The 21,456-nt window shown below is 39.2% G+C and overlaps 1 protein-coding gene across 2 annotated transcripts in view; it reads left to right on the top strand.

Annotated features, from left to right (window-relative positions):
- Positions 1–21,456, top strand: part of PCMT1 (protein-L-isoaspartate (D-aspartate) O-methyltransferase) — a 39,912-nt gene continuing 18,456 nt past the window's right edge. Inside the window, exons 1-3 of one of the 2 annotated variants that reach the window (XM_008587432.1) lie at positions 1–273; positions 14,752–14,856; positions 16,277–16,308. In XM_008587432.1, coding sequence (XP_008585654.1) covers positions 45–273; positions 14,752–14,856; positions 16,277–16,308 — 366 coding nt within the window. In that variant the 5' untranslated portion in view covers positions 1–44. The remainder of the gene's footprint in view (positions 274–14,751; positions 14,857–16,276; positions 16,309–21,456) is intronic. The other variant, XM_008587431.1, reaches the window with a different exon arrangement.

Genomic DNA, 21,456 nt, shown 5'->3' with positions numbered 1-21,456 from the left:
CCCGAGGCCGCGCGGCGTCACAGAGCGCATGCGTGCCGCGGGGGATGCCGGGAGCGCGCAGTGGCGGCAGCGGCGGCGACGGCAGTAACAGCGGCGGCTACAGCGGGGACGCGAGTGGGGCTGTGACCGTGTGGGAGGTGGTCTCACTCTTGGGGAAACTGCTGGGCACCGTCGCCGCGCTGAAGGTGGTCTTGTATTTGCTCCGGGTGTGCTTAGCGATGGCCTGGAAATCCGGCGGCGCCAGCCACTCGGAGCTAATCCACAATCTCCGCAGTAAGTGCCACCCCCGCCCGGTGTGGGGCAGCTGGGTCAGGCTGGGCCTGGAGCGGGTCCCCTTAGGCCTCCGGAACGTTCTCTACCCCACCCCCCTGCGCTATCCCCCTTGCGCCTGTTGGAGGTCTTTGGCGTAGGGCTGCACCGGTAGTCCGAACGGCATGCGCTTGCGATGGCCTCCCTGGGGACCTGTCACTCGTCGTCGACGTGGAGGGGAGGAGGAGAGAAAGAGCAAGGGGCCGCTGCTGATGGGGCAGGGGCAGTCATCTCCTCGCGGGCCTGGGGGAGGGTGGCGGCACAGGTGGTGGGATTATCATTCGAGTTGGCCGTCCGTGGCCGGCAGGCGAGGGGCGTGCCCTCGGGGTGCAGAGGTCTGGGCAGGCCTCCTAGAAACTGGGCTGGAACTGAGGGGACCCCACCCTCGCCCCCCGCGTTTTCTCACCTTCCTCCTCCTCTTTCATAATCGACCTCGCTGCAAGCTTTCTCTTATTCTGCCTCCCCCGCCCTCCGTTTTTTCCTCTGGAGGGAGATGCCACCGTCTGATACAGGCGAGGGGAGGGAGAGGCAGATGAGAGGACTGCCACTGCGGATGCTAGGAGAGATTTCTCAGGCGGCTGTCCAGTCGAGAGCTCTGTGGGGGGCGGAGGAAGAAAGAATCAGGGGATGCTGTTCTTGAGAGACTTGTATTTCAGGAGCTTTTAGAGGTCCTGGCTCCAGCAAACCATTATGCGTGTGGAATGTTCTAACTTTCTGTGTCATTCTCTTTAGTTATTGTACTCCTTCCTCTGCTGATAATTTTAGGGTGGGATGAGTGCTGTGTCACTTTCTTTTTTTAAATCAAAGTATATCCCGCCTTCTGGTCAGGAGACTAGAAGGAACGCATTCCATAATAATCTCACTCTGATCAGAATTTATAGCACTTTCTTTGCCACCAACTTTGCAAATAAGCATATCCTGCCATGTGATATTTGTAATTGTCCTGTGTTATTTAGCTTTTCATGTTTGTCTTATCTCCCAACTCGATTTGTAACCTCCTTGAAGGCTGGGACCCACTTAAAACCAACCAACAAACAAAAACCAACCTTTGAATCCTCTCAAAGAATGTAATACTCTTTCCTTTTTACACAAGTGCCAATGAAGTGTCCATTGTATGCCTAGATCTGTGCTAGGAATACAGAGGTGAAAGAGAAATAATTAGTACTGTTTGGCACATGTTAATATGTTAGTCATTTGACTTTTTAAAACAGTACTTAGCATGTGGAAATTGTGTCTTTAGTGTTTAGTAATGAAGAATGTTTAGATATCAAAATTTTGTCAGGTATTGTCAGTGTTCACTTTATGGAAGGAGATTGATTGGACATGGACATTTATGTGCTGAGACAATAGTATTAAGTGTGATTTAGGATCCTGTGGAGTGCACATGAGCTAAATATGTTGTGAATATTTTTATAAAATTGCTCAACATGATCTGAGTGTCTGTTATTGCAGTATACACTCCTGAAACATTGTACACACGAATTGTGATTAAGTAATTTTCCACTAGTAGGTTATCGCACTAGACACTTGGCTGTGGCAGAAATTTGTAACCAATCAGGCTCTTAAAGTCTCTCCTTTTTGGGCCAAATTTGTGGTAAGCCAAGATTAGATCTTTTCTCACTGGTTTTATAACCACTTTAATGTATTGCATTACTGTTCTTAGATGAAATTTCTAGTATTTCTTCTGTTAGAAAATTTAATAAGGAATATTTAACATACATGGATGTTGATATTGCAAATATTTAGGTTTATGCTAAGTAGATGATGGTATGAGGAAATTAAAGTACCCAAGTTGTGTAGCCTCTTTTGTAACCCTTGTGCAACTTTAGTTTCAACTTCTTGCTGAAGTAATTATAGCTAATAGATTTATTTTTTGTTTATTATTTTATTACAAAAGTAATATTTGCTCATGTGAAAATTGCAATTGGCACAAAATTTGAAAATGTCTCCTTTACATTGTGTGTATTCTTCCTAAATTAAAGGCCTTTAATTAAAACCTAGAAAAAGATGAAAATGTGATTATGTTGACATTATATTATAATTTAAAAAGGGATCTGCAAATTGGAAGAGGAAGCAAACTGCAGTTTCAGTTTTTTTAAAAATGAAGTTAATGATTTATTTAAATATTATTATAATTTATTGAAAAGATTTACTGAGTTTTTCTTTTGCATTAGAAGACATAATTGAGGGGCTGGCCCAGTGGCGCACTGCTACAGTGCGCCGCTTGGGAGCGTGGTGGCGTTCCCGCCGAGGGTTCGGATCCCACATACAGACCGGTTCCTGCTCACTGGCTGAGCGAGGTATGGGAGCAACACCAAGGGTTGCGATCCCGTTGCCGGTCCTGGTCCGGTACGGGTGCAACACTGAGGGTTGCGATCCGTTGCCGGACACGAAAAAAGACAAAAAGGAAAAAAAAAAAAAAAGACATAATTGAAATATGGTGTATAATTTCATAGTTGGCATATCACTTATAGGATATTTTACACTGTAATTGTAGATTTCTTATTATCTCATGCTTATGTTATGATAACTGCTCTTTAGTAACCCAGAACAGTGACTCTAAAACTTGAGCATGCTTCAAAATGTCCTGGATCATCCAGAGAACTTGGTGAAAACACAGATTGCTGAGACTCAAGAATTTCTAACAAATTCCTAAGTGGCGCTAGTACTGCTGCTGGTCCAGGGACCACATTTTGGGAATTACTGATGTAAATAATTGAAAATTACAAGGTTAGATTTTGCTAATGTTACAGCTAAATCGGTTTTATACTTTAAAGTTTTAGAAAGCGTCTATAGCAGTCCCGCTCTACAGAGCTTTCTGTGATGTTCTGTATGCTGTCCAATGTGGTAGCTACTAGCTACTTGTGGCACTGAGCATTTAAAATGTGGTTAGGACAACTAAGGAACTAAAATTTTATTTAATTTTAATTAACTTAAATAACCATGTGTAGCTAGTGTTTACCATATTGGACAGTGCAAGTATATAGAAAGAAAAATAGTTATTTCATAATTATGGGCTGATAATATGCTCATGAAACAAATTAGCTTAAATTAAAACAACTGTGAACCTGCTTGATCCAGGTGATACGACAATTTAAATAATGTTTATATTAGAGTTTGTTTTCTACTTTTCTTGAGATAATTTTAAGCCATGGTAAAATTTAGGAAGGGGTTAGGGAGTAGATGAGGTAGTCTCCTAGAACGGATATGTAAACCAGAGGGTTTGTGGAACATTACATTAATTCATAACTAATAGACTTCAAATGCCATACTGGCCACTTAAAACTATGTTGACAAGTGTTCTTTTGCCTGTTTTTAATTTGTAAAAACAAAATCAGTCCACTGCACTAATGCATCAGTTACTTCCACTTATGTTTCATTTGCATCCTTGATTGTGTCATTTTCTTTTAAAAATTTTTTTTTGGGCGGCAGGGTGGCTGGCTGGTACAGGGATCAAACCCTGGCATTTGGTGTTGTCAGCACCACATTTTAACCGTCTGAGCTACTGGCCAGCGCCCGATTGTGTCATTTTCATATATAATGTTTATAGGCTTTGTCATTCAATCAGCTGATATTTGAGTAACTTTCTTTATGTGGGGCACTGGGGATCTAGCAGTGAATGAAACAAACATACACTTCCTCTTGTAGTTTACTTCTTTTTTTTTTTTTTTCCTTTTTGTCTTTTTTCGTGTCCGGCAACGGATCGCAACCCTCAGTGTCGCGCCCGTACCGGACCGGGACCGGCCACCGGATCGCAACCCTCAGTGTCGCGCCCGTACCGGACCGGGACCGGCCACCGGATCGCAACCCTCAGTGTCGCGCCCGTACCGGACCGGGACCGGCCACCGGATCGCAACCCTCAGTGTCGCGCCCGTACCGGACCGGGACCGGCCACCGGATCGCAACCCTCAGTGTCGCGCCCGTACCGGACCGGGACCGGCCACCGGATCGCAACCCTCAGTGTCGCGCCCGTACCGGACCGGGACCGGCCACCGGATCGCAACCCTCAGTGTCGCGCCCGTACCGGACCGGGACCGGCCACCGGATCGCAACCCTCGGTGCTGCCCCCGCCCCTTGCTCAGCCAGTGAGCGGCTGGGCTGTATGTGGGATCCGAACCCTCGGCGGGAGCGCTGCCGTGCTTCCCAAGCAGCGCACTGTAGCAGTGCGCCACCGGGCCGGCCCAGGATCTTGTAGTTTTATAGATTACTTCTAATGGGGGCAGTCAAGAAAAATATATAGTCTGTCACATGATAAGTGACAAAGTAGGGAAGGAGCATAGAGAGTGTGGGGTAGTAGGTTTGTAATTGTAGGGGAGAAAGCCTCACTAAGGTATCATCTGAGCACAGATTTGGTGGAGGGGGAGAAACAAGACACACAGAGTTGGGGTACAAGCATTCCAGACAGAGGAAATAGCCAGTGCTAGATTAGGATTTGGGGTGTGGGAGAAAGATTGGAGGCAAGGATATGACACAAGTTTTAGGCCATGGCAACTGGAATAATTTGCCACTTTCTGAATTGGAAATATTAAGTAGTGAGCAGCAGGGTTTTATGTGGGGGGAGTATGGGAGATCAGGATTTTATTTTGGGGAATATTAGGTTGGAGATATGTATAAGACATTTATACGTATATTCAAATATATGTATATTCAAATTTTAATAGGTATTTGAATATGTAAGAATTATAATAATTTGTAGTTTTTGTATGCTAAAATGTCTGCTAAAATTTACTTTTACAAATAGATTGAAATCACTTTTTAATTTTATTTAGAGCATCAGTTCTTAGACACTAGTAGTTTAGCTAGTGGAAAAGAGCATTTATTCTTTTTTTTTTTTTCCTTTTTGTCTTTTCTCGTGACCGGCAATGGATTACAACCCTCAGTGTCGCGCCCGTACCGGACCGGGACCGGCAACAGGATCGCAACCCTCGGTGTTGCGCCCGCACCTCGCTCAGCCAGTGAGCGGCCAGTCTGTATGTGGGATCCGAACCCTCGGCAGGAGTGCCGCTGCGCTCCCAGGCGGCGCACTGTAGCAGTGCACCACCGGGCCGGCCCGAAGAGCAATTATTCTTAATATTCCATTACTTTTGTGTGCACATGGGACCAATATAACCAACTAGTAAAATCCCAAGAAATTGGGGCCTCATTTAGAGTCAGAAAATACCTCCTCATTTTAATGTACTCCAATTCAATCTTAGAATACATATAGTAAGTAAATTTATAGTGTGTTGAATAAGATTTAATTTATATGATTTTTTTTGGATTTTAGTGTCAATGTGTCTATTTAAATTTAAATTAATTAAAGCTAAATAAAATAAAAAGTTCAGTTTTTCACTCATACTAGCCACATTTTAAGAGCTCAGTAGCCACATGAAGCTAGTGGCTACCGTTTTGGACCGTGCAGATAGCATATCTGCCATCACAGAAAGTTCTATTGGATTGCATTAGATCTAGGTGCATGGTTGTATTACATTCTGTTTAATGTGATTGTAGGCTGTAGGAGGGGAAAGGTTCCATTGTACTGCTGCAGATATTTTTATTAGTATTACATTTAGCTTTCGCCAACATGCTTTAAGGGTGGTGGTGAAAAACTAAAGTTTATTAGATAGGGATGATGAAGATAACAAGCAGGTCAGCATTTTATATGGTGTTTTACCAGGATTAATGTTGTGTGCTTTAGCAGAGTGAAGGCTTTAGGGAGCAGTGGTGTTTAAATATTTGATGAAATGTCATGTAGTAGGGGGTCAAACCAGGACAAATGGGAGGCAGATTTTGGCTCATCATAAGGAAGTATTCACAAAGGTATCCTAACAATCAAATAGGTGGCTTTGAAAAAGTGTTTTCTATCATTGAATATGTTGCAGCAAAGAATGGTTGACCATTTCACTGTAAGAGATATTGTAGGAGGAATTTTGTCATCAGATTTGAATGTGAACTAGATCTCTAAGGACCCTTCTAAATCCAAGATTCTGTGATTTTTAATAGCATTATGGATTGCATGAAATCACTTGTGGGGAGTGTGTGTTTTAGGAGCGAGCCACAGAAGTTAACATTTTAACATTGACTTCTAATGTTACCTGCATTTTAGAGTTTTGCATAAATGTTTGTCAGAGATGTAAAGGAATCCAAGGAACATATCCTTCTTTGAGAAATAGTGTAACAACAAATTTAACATTATATATCAATTAAAAGTGATTAAGATATAGGGAAATGTGTATTTTTAAATAGTCTCGTGTTTTACTATAACTTGCCATCAAATAAAATTCTTTGATTGTCGTATGAATTAGACTTTCTGGAATGGGAGTGTCTCAAGCTCTTCTTAGCACCTATGTTGCCTGATCATTTGGGATGGGAAGGAAAAGGTGAAAGTTTTAAAATTTCTTATTGTTTTCCAAGGCATGTTGATAGTTGAGAAGAAATGTAGGGTAGATGATTAACAGATGTTCAAGTCTTGTAAACGGATATAATAAGGTAATATTTCTTTTATTGAGATGTAACTTTGTACCAAGCTTAGAAAAAGTTTCTAAATGGCCTGAAATCCATCTGTAGTTTATTTTCTTACTTGTATTTTCAATACTTCATACCAATACAGGCCTTCTCTTTTTCATTTCTTCCAGGGTTGCCTCCATTCTTCTACTCTCACAAATAAAAAATCTTGGAATAATCATTGATATTTTTTCTTTCAGACTATCCTTAGATTAACTCAGCAGTTCTTTCAAATGCCTTCACAGCCATCCCTTTCACTATATTTTCATTAATACAATCCCAGCCTAGGTTCTTAGTTCACACTTGGAGTGATGTACCTGGTATCTGATTGTTATACTTTTCAGCTTCTCTCCCCTCAGATCCATTCTGCACGACATACTGATTTTCCTCACGTACTGCTTTCTGTTTTGCCACTTTTCTGCTCAGCCTTCCTAAACTTACCATATCAAGGGTAAAAACTGAAAGCTTAGCTTTCAGGCCTCTTTAGGGTCTTATGCTAGCATACTTCAAAAAGTTTATAGAAAAATAAAATTAAAAGATAATACAAGTCTTTCCATGAACCACAACCAGGCACACAACACCAGCACCTTACGGCCCACCCAGGGACCCAGGGCATGGAGAAGGGGACTGGAGCCTCCTCCCACAGCCAGGCACACCACACCAGCGCCTCAGGTCCAGCCCGGGGACCTGACACATGGAGAAGGGGACCAGACCGCTCTCCCGCAACCAGGCACACTGCCCCAGCACCTCGGGGCCTGCCCAGTGGTGACCCAAGGCCTGGTGAAGGGGATCAGACCCTCCTCCCACAACCAGGTACAGGGAGCCAGTGCCTCGGGGCCTGCCCAGGGAACCAGAGGCATGGAGAAGGGGACCAGACACACCCCACAACCAGGCACACCACCAGCGCCAAGGAGCATGGCAAAAACATCACCTCCTTTTGGTGGCCACCACAGCCACCACAACCATGGCTGCCGTGAAAGTGGCTAGGTGCCACAACCACCATGCAGATGGTCTGCCAACCAGTGGAGGGCATTGACACAAGGAGAGTCACCAGCAGAGACCAAAGAAGAGGATGTTTCTCTCCACAAAGCCCATATCAGAGTGACAGGCTGCCGTCGCCTCCGCCAACTAGGTAAGGAGCATGCCAAAAATATCCCCTCCATGTGGGTGGCCCACCACAGCCACCACACTAAGCACAGTTGCCATGAAAGCAGCTAGACGCCACAACCACCGCACAGATGGTCCGCCAGCCATTGGAGAGCATTGACACAAGGAGAGTCACCAGCAGAGACCAAAGAAGAGGATGTTTCTCTCCACAAAGCCCATATCAGAGTGACAGAAGAAGCATCTGCTGTATGATAATATTAGGGGACATGATTACACCTCTCAGCATTGGACATATCATCTAGGCAACAAATCAACAGAGTAACCATTATTCTTTCAGAAGGAGAGAAGTAATCTAGGGTGATTAGAGGGGGAGAGGGGGAGAGAATGGGGGAAGGGGAAAGATTGGACAAGGGGCATGAAGAATAATTACGATTTGTAACAATATATATGCTGGTAATATTGATTTGATCAACATATCTCAATGTTCAACCCCCAAAATATGTATAATAGATTTTGATTCAATAAATTAAAATAATAATAATAATAATACAAGTCTTTCCATGAACCTTTTTTTTTTTTTTTTTTTTTTGAAAATATGACCGGTAAGGGGATCTTAACCCTTGACTTGGTGTTGTCAGCACCATGCTCTCCCAAGTGAACCATGGGCCGGCCCTTTCCATGAGCTTTTTGAAGTACCCTAGTACAACCTGCTCTCACGCTCCATCCAGCTCCAGTCTTGTTCTTCAGGCTAATTTCATTTTCCTCTTCATATGCCTTGCACTTTAGGATACATGTTTGGTTGCTGTAACAAAGACCAAATTAACCATGGCTTAAACAAAATATAAGTTTCTGTCATAACAATCCAAGTGTAAGCAATTGAGGGCTAATATGGTGGTTCCATGGTGTGGGAGAACTATGCTCCTTATCTCTCGTTGCCCTGCTCTTTCCCTCATCTGCAAGGTTGAAGATGGTTTACCTCCACCATTTCCATAATCCATATGGACTATCTCCATAGTCCCTGAGGAGGTAAACAGGAGAGAGAGGAAAACATCCTTTCCTTTTAAGAGCATAATCCAGAATCTGCATGCATAATTTCTGCATATGTTTCATTGACAAGAACTTGATTGTAAGGCTGCACATAACTACAAGAGGCTAGAGAATGCACCCAATTAAAATCCTGTCGCTGTGAACGAAAAGGAATCCCTGATACATTTTACTAATTGTGTGTGTGCATGTGTGTGTACACACGTACTATATGATAATGAGGTTAGGAGAACTGAAAAGATTAATTTTTTTTTTTTCGTGACCGGTAACGGGATCGCAACACTCGGTGTCACGCCCACACCGCGCTCAACCAGTGAGCGGACCCGTCTTTACATGGGATCCAAACCCTCCCGCCGCGCTCCCAAGCGCCGCACTCTACCGAGTGTGCCACCGGGCCGGCCCAAAAGATTAACTTTTAGTCAAGTAATGTATATAGTTAAAAATATAAGGACTTAAAATGAAAAGCAACATTCTTCCGTACCCCCACACTCATTGCCTATACTGAGCCACTTTTAACTATGTTTTTGGTTCTGCTGATTATCTTCATATCTCTAAATCATATGCTTAAAGTGCTATTTCATGTTTTATCCACTTTAGACATCATCTGCTGATGTACTGCCAAGATGGATGACTATTTACACAATGTAAACCTCCTCCTCCCCCCAATAGTTATATCATCATTGTGGTTCCTCTTTTGTGGTTACTGCCTTTGTAATATACTTTGACCTCTATCTCTTGTTCCATAATTTATAAACTGACACTACCTCTTAACCTCTCAACTTTGTAAGAAAGGTTATTAGGGAGCTTCCCCTCTTGTTTTCCAATTTTTTATTGGTTCTTTTACATTGTCAGAGTTGTTACATTTTTTCTTTTTTTTAAAGGATGACTGGTAAGGGGATCTTAACCCTTGATTTGGTGTTGTCAGCACCACACTCACCCAATGAGCTAACTGGCCATCCCTATATGGGATCCGAACCCACGGCCTTGGTGTTGTCAGCACCACACTCTCCCGAGTGAGCCACAGGCCGGCCCAAGTTGTTACATTTTGTTCTGAGCAGTAAATAAATCTTCTGCACTTTATTTATTGATTTTAAAATTTGAAAATCAATAACCATTGTTGATATTTATGACTGCGTCAGCACTTTCCTGAGCTGTGTAGTGTGCTGAGTTTATTCCCTGCTCTTTGTTTCCAATATCACAGACTGCCCTACTATTGAAGAGGATGTCAAATGTTTTTTTTTATACTTCATCAGTTGCTTGAAATCATGCCACATTTTAATTTTTTCATATATAAATCATGGCTCTTGTATACTGTTTTTGTTTTTTTCTGGAATTTGATTTATTCTCTGAGCCTCTCTCCACCCCTCGAGTTGGGAAGAGAAGCATATACCGTCTTAACATCGTCCTTTTCAAGCTTTTTATTCATCTATAGCTTGGATTCTACTTCATTCTTTTTGAATCCTAGCTTCTCCTTTGGATCAATCGCATATTTGGGCCAACATTAGCCATGATTAGAATTATTTAATTAGGGTCCTTGGACCTTCGGGCTGCAGGCAGATTCGGTATGAGTGGTTCTCAAACTGTTCACTGTTTCAGAAAGCCTAGTGGTAATTGTATCCCTAATTGGACTATATGTACTAAGTAAAACATCAAATTACTTTGTTGTTTGCTAGAAATATTTCGGGGCAGTGACAGTTATATATGTCATAGATTCCCCAAAATAGGAAAATTATTTAATAACTTAGTAAATGTAGCTTGGTTTTAGGTATCTTTCAAATCATGGGATGCTGGGCAAAAATAAATAACAAGACCCTTGTGGTGAAAATTTTGGAAACCACCCAGTCATGGCCTGATAAAGCTTCATTCTGAGTTTTCATGTGTTCAGCTTTTTAAAAAACAACTGACACATGGTTTTGGTAACACCAAGGTCAGGGGTTCCGATACCCATACCATTCAGCTGCCCGCCCCCCCCCTCAGAAAAAAAGATTGGCTATATGCTATTTAAAACAACTTAGGGTTTTTGGTAAATTCTATATGCCTCTGTACCTATAGATTAAGAAAGGAGCCAAAGAAACCCACATGAGTTTGATAGAAGTACATTATCTGGTTTGAGGGAATGATTTCTTTAATTTACTTTGATTTTTAGAATGTGCCTTGAGTAATATGCTTGATTTAAGATGTAACACTTTAAGAATCCACTTGGAGAAGAGTGAATAAAGTGAATATGATGATGGTTTTAAAAACAAATGAATAGGGCCGGCCCGTGGCTCACTAGGGAGAGTGTGGTGCTGATAACACCAAGGCCGTGGGTTCGGATCCCATATAGAGATGGCCGGTTAGCTCACTTGGAGAGCGTGGTGCTGACAACACCAAGTCAAGGGTTAAGATCCCCTTACCAGCCATCTTTAAAACAAAACAAAACAACAACAACAACAAAAAAAACAAATGAATAATTGGAAGTGCTGAGTGAGGCTGCTTAACTTGAAAAAAATAAGGCTTAGGATGGTCATGATCTATCTTCAGATGTGTAAAAAAGGTTGGCTAGACAGAAAATTCTAAATATTCTTTTTGGCTTCAGAGAGTAGCACTAAGGGTTCATGTGAGCGAGTTCTAAAAAGGGAGATTTCGCCTTAATAAAGGGAAATTTTGTGATAATCAGAATGGTCTGAATGTGGAAAGGGCTGTTCTTTGAGCTAGCAAGAACCACATTAGTGGAACTTTTCAAGTAGAGAGCGTGGTACCAGTTTATGAAGAAGTTAGCCTTGATGTCTTCTAAGATCTTGTGACCTTGAGAGTCTGTGAATCATCCCTCTGGAATTTGAATTAATTTCAGTGCAAATGAACCACTCGAATTATTTTGGGAAATGAATTAGCAGAACTCACTAAGGTATTTGAATATTTTAGTAGCTGTATGTTGAGATGGTCAATTGGAGTCTAACATCATCTCAATTTGAATGGCACTACCCCTTATTTGCTCCTTGGTCGTGGACTACTTAACTAATTAGTCTTTCTGACCCCAATTTTATCACCTGTAAAATGGAGTAATATTAGTGCCTACTTTTTAGGCTTGTCAGAGACAATATAAGATTATTTCATGGTTTACATAAACTATGGTTTACATAAACTTAAAAGACATAGTTTATGTACAGTGCTTTGGACTGTGTCTGGCACATGGTAAACAAGTAAATGATGTATCTATTATTCTGCTTTAAAAAATTTTTTTTAAATGCTTTCACTGTTTTATTTTAAAATCTTTTTGGGTAGCTTGCCTAAGCTTCTTTGTGTAGAAACAATACATTCTGTTTGAGTTAATTTATGTAAAATCTGTGTTTTAAAATGGAAAGATTGTATACGTTGGTCTTTTCCAGTCTATGACTATTTACAGTGTTTTTTGTCTATTTGATGTGCTTTGTTTGCTTATTTTAAAAAAATTATTTTGGTATTTGGAATTTTTGTAACCTTTTATAATATCCTTAATCCACCTTTTTCTTAACTTTTTACTATCTGGCCTATCAGTATTAAATGGTATCCTTTGATTTCTCCTATTATCTATATATTAAAGTCAGTGATCTAATTCTGCTTTTCTCTTTTCTCCTCCCATTGTTTTTAGTTGCATTCTTTCTACTTTGTCAGAACATACACATTTAAGTATTATTATTTTACCCATGTCCCTATTCTTATTTTAGTTTTTGCTCTACAATTAATTGGACTCTTTGCTGATGTTTCCCTGGCTGTCTTTTGGTTAGATGAAGCACATCCTCTAAAAGATTCCTCAGGAAGGGCTTGTATGTACAGTGTTCTGTGAGTTCTTGCACATTCAAAGCATTTTCTCTCTTTCTTTTGGCAGCTGACCAGTACAGGGATGGAACACTGGATCTTGGTGTTATCAGCACCATGCTCTAACCAACTGAGCTAACTAGCCAGTCCCAAAACATTTTTTCTGTAGCCTTGATTATTTGAACTACAGCTTGGCTGGGAATAAAATTCTTGGCTTATACTTAAAAAATCAGCTTTACTGAGATATAATTTACATTAAAATTCACCAATTTAAAGAATACAATTTGAAAAATGTGACAAACATATATAGTGTATAATCACTACCCTAATCATGATATAGAACAGGGGCCACCAACTAAGCTTTGTTGCAATTCCTTGTTTCTTTTTCTGTTTATAGGAAATTTGAAGTTTGGGTATTCTTTGTCTCCTAGTAATGTGGTGGCATGGATAATGTATGGTTTTGTTTATGCCCCTCCTTGACCTTAGGTTCAGGTTTTTTTGAGCAGCTTTGTGGAGAAATTCAGATTCTGATGACCGCCATTACCCTCCAGAACTTGGAAGCTCCACAGTTGATGAATAAGTTAAATTAATTTGCATAAATATTTTAACCTTCTCATTATGCTTTTACTGAAGTAGTCTCATTTTAAAATAGTCATTTTTAATGTAGCCAAATTAAACAGAGCATATCTTGGTTAAAAAATTTTAATTTATTTCTGGGTTGTTAAAGTCAAGTTCATATATGTAATCTACAGGTTTTAGATCTGTGAGGATAAGAACTATGCTGTCTTGTTTATTCTTATACTCCTAAGCATATAGCACTGTGTCTGGTAGGTATTTAATAGTCAACATTGAATGAGTAAATAAGGGGTTTATTGAATAATAACTATATGCACAGTACCATGAGAGTTATTGAAGTTTAACATTTATTTAATCTCAAAGAACTAATTGTTGGGGAAGCCAAATATATATATTATTGACCTTGATTTTCTTCTTAAAAAATTTACTTCTCTTGGGACGTATATGATTATTTATTTATTTATTTATTTTTTTGTCTTTTGTCGTGACCGGTAAGGGGATTGCAACCCTTGGTGTGGTGTCACCCGCACCGTGCTCAGCCAGTGAGTGCACGGGCCATTCCTATATAGGATCCTAACCCGTGGCGGGAGCGTCGCTACGCTCCCAGTGCTGCACTCTCCCGAGTGCGCCATGGGGCCCGCGCTTTTTTTTTTTTTTTTTTTTTAAAAGATGACCGATAAGGGGTTCTTAACCCTTGACTTGGTGTTGTCAGCACCAAGCTCACCCAGTGAGCTCACCGGCCATCCCTATATGGGATCTGAATCCATGGCCTTGGTGTTATCAGCATCACAATCTCCTGAGTGAGCCATGGGCTGGCCCCTGGGACGTATATAATGATATATCAGTCTGGTCTTCATCCCTCCTCCTCATCTTTTTTTTTTTGGCCACTGGACAGTGCAGGGATCAATCCTTGGACCTTCGTGTTATCAGTACCACACTCTAACCAGCTGAGCTAACTAGCCAGCCCTTCTATTATCTTTGAAAGCTCCACTTTCTTTGCATATCTCTTAAAAGTTGGCATTTGTTTTTTGTTGCTTCAATTGCTATCTATATAAATAGAAATCTATATTTCTATTTTCAGTCTTCTTCCTGAGCTCCAGATCTATATGTTCAGTTGGCTGTTGAATATATCCACTTGTATCTCCACTGTAGCCCTTAGCTGAATAAATAAATTATCTTTTTACTTCTTAACTCTGATACTTCTCCAGGATTTCTCAAATCAGTTAATGGCCTCAGCATCTCAACCATCACCCACAAATCCCCGAAGTCAGTTGGGTATATATTACCTACTAAATCCTTCTTGGATCCTACTTGAATCTTTCTACTTTTCTCTGTCTTTACTGTTGCCATTACCCGGGCCATTGCAACAACTTCCAATCTTGTATTTTAGATGTATTCTAAAATACATCTGATTATGTCACTCTCTGCTTAAAATATTTGCCTCCTTTGTTTCAGAAAATGGAATCATCAAGACAGATAAAGTGTTTGAAGTAATGCTAGCTACAGATCGCTCCCACTATGCAAAATGTAACCCTTATATGGATTCCCCACAATCAATAGGTAAGTTTTAGATTTCTGAAAATGTCACATTTTTCCTCATTTACTCTAATTTTTGTAAGTAGAAAGATACTGAGACATAGATATTTATTATTACCTTGCTAATTTGAATTTTATGACTAAGTAATTTTCATAATCCCCAACATAGCCGTTTTAATCAATGACATGTATTTTTCTATTTTCACAAACTACATGTGATATTGTATAAATAATTCAAAATTTTTTCTTCAAATATTTTAATGAAAAACAAAACTTTCAAACTTATAGTTTTAGCTGAGTGCTGAATTTTCTTTAGGGACCTTAATGTTGATTAAAGATTATTTTCATGTTAGCATTAATTTTTTAAATCAATATTTAAAGGAAATAAATGTAATTCAATTATTACTGACTTCCCTGCTTCACTTGGCCTGATTTTTTGGCTTGTGTTTGTTTTTAGAAAGTCCCATATTTAACTCCTCCTCAAGCAGGTTTTGCTGAACTGCTGAGCCTTGGCAGTGGGCGCCTTTGAGGCTTAGAAGTGCCTCAGGATTCTGTCAGCCAGCTGCCATGTTATCTTCTTTAGAAGCACTGTAACAGTCATCACAGAAGATCCTGGGGAGCTTCTGAACCCCGAAGGCACCTGCTACCACCGCTCAGTGAAAATTGCTTCAGAGGCAGAAGCAGGTAAATAAGTTTTGAGAAAGCAACACTGGAAGAAAAGAAACTAAAAGCTAAAAACCAAGAAAAGATTATGTGAATTAACATCAGATGATAAGATGTAAAGTAAATTGAAATAGTTTATTGGCCTCTTAAGCTATTTTGTCAGTTGCTTTATTTTTTTTTACTTTTAATTTTTTTAAAAGATGACTGGTAAGGGGATCTTAACCCTTGACTTGGTGTTGTCAGCACCACGCTCTCCCAAGTGAGCTAACCGGCCATCCCTATATAGGGATCCGGACCCATGGCCTTGGTGTTATCAGCACCACATTCTCCCAAGTGAGCCACGGGCCAGCCCTTATTTATTTATTTTTTAAGTTGCCAGAAATATGAAACAGTTAATTTTGCAAAGATTTTGCATACCTGTTATGTATGGAAGCTTATTTTCTTTTTATAAATCTGAAGAAAAAACAAGTCAAAAATCTATCAACTCTCAACTAACTGAAATTCTTCCTTTCTTCGCTAACTATACAGGAGAGAAATTTTTGGAAATAGTTAAGACTGTTTTACTAGATGAGCACATTAGCCTTTGGCGTGGTTGTATTTTCTAATTTAAATTGCTGCTTGTCAGTACTCTCACAAGTAAAAGTTTTATTTTCTTGAGATCATAAAAACTAAAAGGAATTATTGTGAAGAATAATGTATGGATATTAGAAAAGGAATTATATGAAATATTCAGTATGTTTTTGTAACTGAATGTATCAGTAGTTCTCTTCTTGTTTTGCAGGTTTCCAGGCAACAATCAGCGCTCCCCACATGGTAAGTTAACTTTGTTCATTTGGTTACAAATGGATTACATTTTTCTCTACAATCATTTTCTCCAGCAAAAAAAGGTTTAAAGAAAGTTTTAAAATTTTAATTATATCAATTTATCATCTATGAATTATGTAAATTGGTAATGAACATCTTTCTGTTTTTTTTGAACATCTTATTCTGAATATCTGATATGTAGAAGGAACTCTTCTTGGCAGAAACTGTCATACTTAAGTTTTTGGTAGTTGTATCTATGACATGTAAAGATTGAACATAAAAGTTGTTTAGTGACTAATTAAGGGAGAGAATATTTTAAATAGTATAACGGACATGTTATAGAAACCCCCAGTTGAATATTATTTTACATTTTATTTGGAAAATTCATTAGGTAGTGGTTAAGTATAGCAGCTCTGAAGAAGCAGCATAGGTCCTTCAGAAGGACCTGTCTTAAGTGATCTAGTGCTTTTAATCTGTTGGGAATTTAGGAGTTTTAAATGTCAGTTATTTGAATGAGTACTCGTGCATTGTGGAGGAAAGAACAATAGCTTTTCTGATTCTCTGCAAATATTGGGGGTTGGAGAAACTCTTATTTAAACTTTATACTAAAATTCTACATATGTATTTATAGTGAATGGATAATTATATTAGAGGAAAAAATAGGTGACATTTATAAAAATTGAATAGAAATGGCTTTTTAAAAGATGCCCCAAAATACAGAAGCCATTTAAAAAATCTGGTATATTTGCATCGTAAAAATTTAGGATTTCTACAGAGAAAAAATGTTATAATAAAAATTAAAGAAGAAAAATTGAGGGAAATATCTGTAATGCATATGACAGCATTGGTTACAGCATGGTGCTGATAACACCAAGGTCTGGGGTTTGATCCCTGTACCGGCCTGCTGCCAGAAAAAACAAAAACAATATGACACATAGGGCAAATTTCAGTGTTCACCTATATACATATATGTATGTGTGTATTCTGTAAATTAATAAGTAAAAGACCAGTAAGTCCAAAGGAACATGGGTAAAAGACAAGATTGATAGTTCATCAAAAGAAATACAAATCACATAGATATTTAAACAAATGAAAAGCTGTCATCTTCATTTATAGTTAGTAAATTTCAAATTAGCACCATAGTGAAGTACCATTTTTCACTTATCAGATTGCCAGAAATCATAAAGTTTGATACTTTGTGTTAGAAAGGAGAACTGGCAATCACATAGTTTTTTTGATGGGAGAGTGAATTGAGTGTTTTTGGAAGGTAATTTAGCAATTCTCTCAAAATGTGAAGTAAGTATGCATTAGACTCCCCAGTTTTATTTCCAGATATTTATTTCATAGTATATTTGCACAAGTGCAAAATGATTTAACTAAAGTTATTCGTTGGCACATTATTAATAATTGCAAAAAAAATAGCAATGACCACTAATAGTCCACTAATAGTAGACGGTTAATAAATTCCAGTACATCCATACAGTGAAATACTGTGAAGCTGTTAAATAAAGAGGTATGAATATGGCAAGGTCTTGAAAAAAACATTAAGCGTAAAAGCAGAGTGTAGAAAGGTATTTAGAGTATTCTGTGATATACGAGAATCAAATATACACACATACATACACACATATGTTTTCCTATCAAAATGAAAACTAAAAATGATTTCTTCTAAGGTGTGAATTAGATGATTGGGGCCATAGGAGTGGAAGTGAGATCTGCTTTTCACTGTATACCCTTGAATTGTTATCAACTTTTTTTTTTTTTTTTTTTTTTTGTCTTTTTCCGTGTCCGGCAACGGATCGCAACCCTCAGTGTTGCCCCCGTACCGGACTGGGGACCGGCAACGGGATCGCAACCCTCGGTGTTGCCCCCGCGCCTTGCTCAGCCAGTGAGCGGGAACCGGTCTGTATGTGGGATCCGAACCCTCGGCGGGAGCGCCTCCGCGCTTCCCACGCGGCGCACTAGCACAGTGCGCCACCGGGCCGGCCCATCAACTTATTTTTTTTTTTTTTAAAAAAACTATGGAAAAGGATGTCTTTTTTTATGCATTACCTATTTGAAGAAATTAATGATTTAAAAAAAATTATAGTCTTAAGATCCCTTCAAACGTGTTGTTTGAACTACTGCTTAAAATGAAAGATTTATTAGAAGCATTCACCTAATCTTAAAAGTTATTTCAGAGAACTAGTACCCAACATATTTGGAAAATTGACTGGAGAGGTATATTTTCAGGCATTAAGGGAAATACCGTATGATTTTTTTTTTTCCCCTGAAGTTTTGTGCCCTGGGTGTCCAGTTCACTGCCCCCAAAAACATGACAGTTACTCTATGGCAAAGGATGCGTTTTTTAACAACAACAACAAAAACCCAGCATTGTTAAGATATAATTCACATACTATAGGATTTATCCTTTTAAAGTACTCAATTCTACGGTTTTGAGTCTACTCAGAATTGTACAGACATCACCACAATCTAATTTAAGAACATTTTTTCAACCCCCCAAAAAGACACTCTATACCCATTAGCAGACAGTTCCCATCCCCTACTCTGTGCAGGTCCTGGCAACTATTAATCTACTTTTTGTTTCTGTCTATTTGCCTGTTCTGGACATTTCATATAAGTGGAATTATATAATATGTGGCCTTTTGTGACTGGTTTTTTGAATTTAGCATAATGTTTTAAGGTTTATCTGTGTTGTAATGTGGATCAGTACTTCATTTCTTTTTATGGCTGAATAATATTCCATTGAATGGATAATACCACATTTTGTTTATCCATTCACTTGTTTTTTTTTTTTTTTAAAAGATGACCGGTAAGGGGATCTCAACCCTTGGCTTGGTGTTGTCAGTACCACGCTCAGCCAGTGAGCAAACCGGCCATCCCTATATAGGATCTGAACCCGTGGCCTTGGTGTTATCAGCACCGCACTCTACCGAGTGAGCCACAGGCCGGCCTACACCCATGTAATTTTTTAAAATCTATATACCCATTTCAATGAAATGAAAAAAAATGTATATACAGTAAGATAATACGGGGCTGGCTGGTTAGCTCAGTTGGTTAGAGCATGATGCTGATAACACTATACCCTGCAAGATTTTTTTTTTTAAAGATGACCGATAAGGGGATCATAACCCTTGACTTGGTGTTGTCAGCACCACACTCTCCAAATGAGCTAACCGGCCATCCCTATATAGGGATCCGAACCCGTGGCCTTGGTGTTATCAGCACCGCACTCTACCGAGTGAGCCACAGGCCGGCCCATCCATTCACTTGTTGATGGCAATTTGGATTGTTTCCACCTTTTGGCTGTTCCAAATAATGCTGCTGTGAACATTCATGTGCAAGTTTTCGTGTGGTCCTGTTTTCATTTCTCTTGGATATACACTGAGGAGTAGAATTACTAGGTCCTGGAATTACTAGTTTATATGGTAACTCTACGTATAACATTTTAAGGAACTGCCAGACTGTTTTCCGAAGTGTGTTTTATTTATTTTATTTATCCTAGTGTCTGTGAAGTGGTATCTCAGTGTGGTTTCGATTAGCATTTCCCTAGTGATTAATGATGTTGAGCATTTTCTTTTCATGTGCTTATTGGCCATTTGTATATCTTCTTTGGAGAAATGTCTGTTCAATCCTGTACCCATTTCTTAGTTGGGTTATTTGTCTTTTTATTGTTGAAAAGGATGCATTTTAAAAATTAATTGTGGCAAAATACACATAACATAAAATTTATGATCTTAACCATTTTTTAAGTGTATAGTTTAGTAGTGTTAAGTACATTCACATTGTTATGCAACCAGTCTCCAGAAGTCTTCATCTTGCAAAACAAAAACTATACCCATTCAACTACTTCCCCTTTCCCTGTTCTCCCCTTCTCTCAGACCCTGGCAACCACCATTCTATTTCCTGTTTCTATGAGTTTAACTAATCTAGATACCTCATATAAGTGGAATCATGTAGTATTTTTCTTTTTTTTAAAGATGACTGGTAAGGGGATCTTAACCCTTGACTTGGTGTTGTCAGCACCACGCTCTCCCAAGTGAGCTAATTGGCCATCCCTATATAGGGATCTGAACCAGTGGCCTTGGTGTTATCAGTACAACACTCTCCCAAGTGAGCCACGGGCCAGCCCAGTATTTGTCATTTTGTGACTGGCTTATTTCACTTAGTATAATGTCCTCAAGGTTCATCCATGTCATAGCTTTTGTCAGAATTTTCTTCCAAAGCGGATAAATTTTTAATTACTTACATTTTCTGAGTAGCCTATCACTTAATAAGGAAAACATATGTAGCTATGCGTGTATATAGCTACATTGTACATGTACATGTATGTCTGTACATATGCATAACAAACAGTAAGTATACAGTTTCCTTTGATGTTTGCTCAATCAGGATGTGAGTAGGATAAAATATTGTTAATTGTATTGTTTGGACAAGCAGCTGTGATCTTGAATCGTTTATTGCCCAGATCTTAGCAGTATTAAAAGAGAAGCAGAAAGTGAGGAAGCAAAAGCAAGGAGAAATGACATCTGCATTTAACAAACCTTAAAATCGGAGACTTAGAAGTAACTGTAACCTGGAATATTTTCCAAATCCCTAATTAAAGAAAAATGTTATGTGTGCAGTGGGCAAAAGATTAAAAGCGGCTTTTAAAAATGGCATCCTGGTAGCAGTGAGCACAGCTAGCTTCCAGATTTTGGATCCTAAATACCATTGCTCCCTTAAAGAGACTGGAGCTCCTTGGAGAAATGACTGATACCTGGAAAGTGAGGAAGTACTCAAATGGGCTAATGTCATAACGACACAGGAGCAAATTTGAGGAGACTCGCAGAGGCCAAATTTGAGACAATTTGAGAATCAAAAAGACTAATGAAGATAACAGATTGTAACTCAGTGAATTGAAAAACAAAAATCCATGAGTCCATAGAGATTAAAAAAAAAAAAAAAAAACAAGACAGATTAAAAAAAAAAGAAAGCTATTCTTTACAGAAAAACAGAAGAGTTCCACATAATAAATGTGGAAGGAATAATAGAATTTTAAAAATCACTATTTTGTAATCATCTGTTTAATAATTGAGTTAGGCAAAGACCATCAATGAATCTAAAGCCATTAACAGAAGAATTGTTGGAGAACAAAGTATTCATATAGTCTCAAAT

This window comes from Galeopterus variegatus, unplaced genomic scaffold (assembly GCF_000696425.1).
Source record: "Galeopterus variegatus unplaced genomic scaffold, G_variegatus-3.0.2 Scaffold4394, whole genome shotgun sequence".
NCBI lineage: Eukaryota > Metazoa > Chordata > Mammalia > Dermoptera > Cynocephalidae > Galeopterus > Galeopterus variegatus.
The sequence above is the reverse complement of the archived record's forward strand: the minus strand, read 5'-3'. Positions and strand labels throughout refer to the sequence as shown.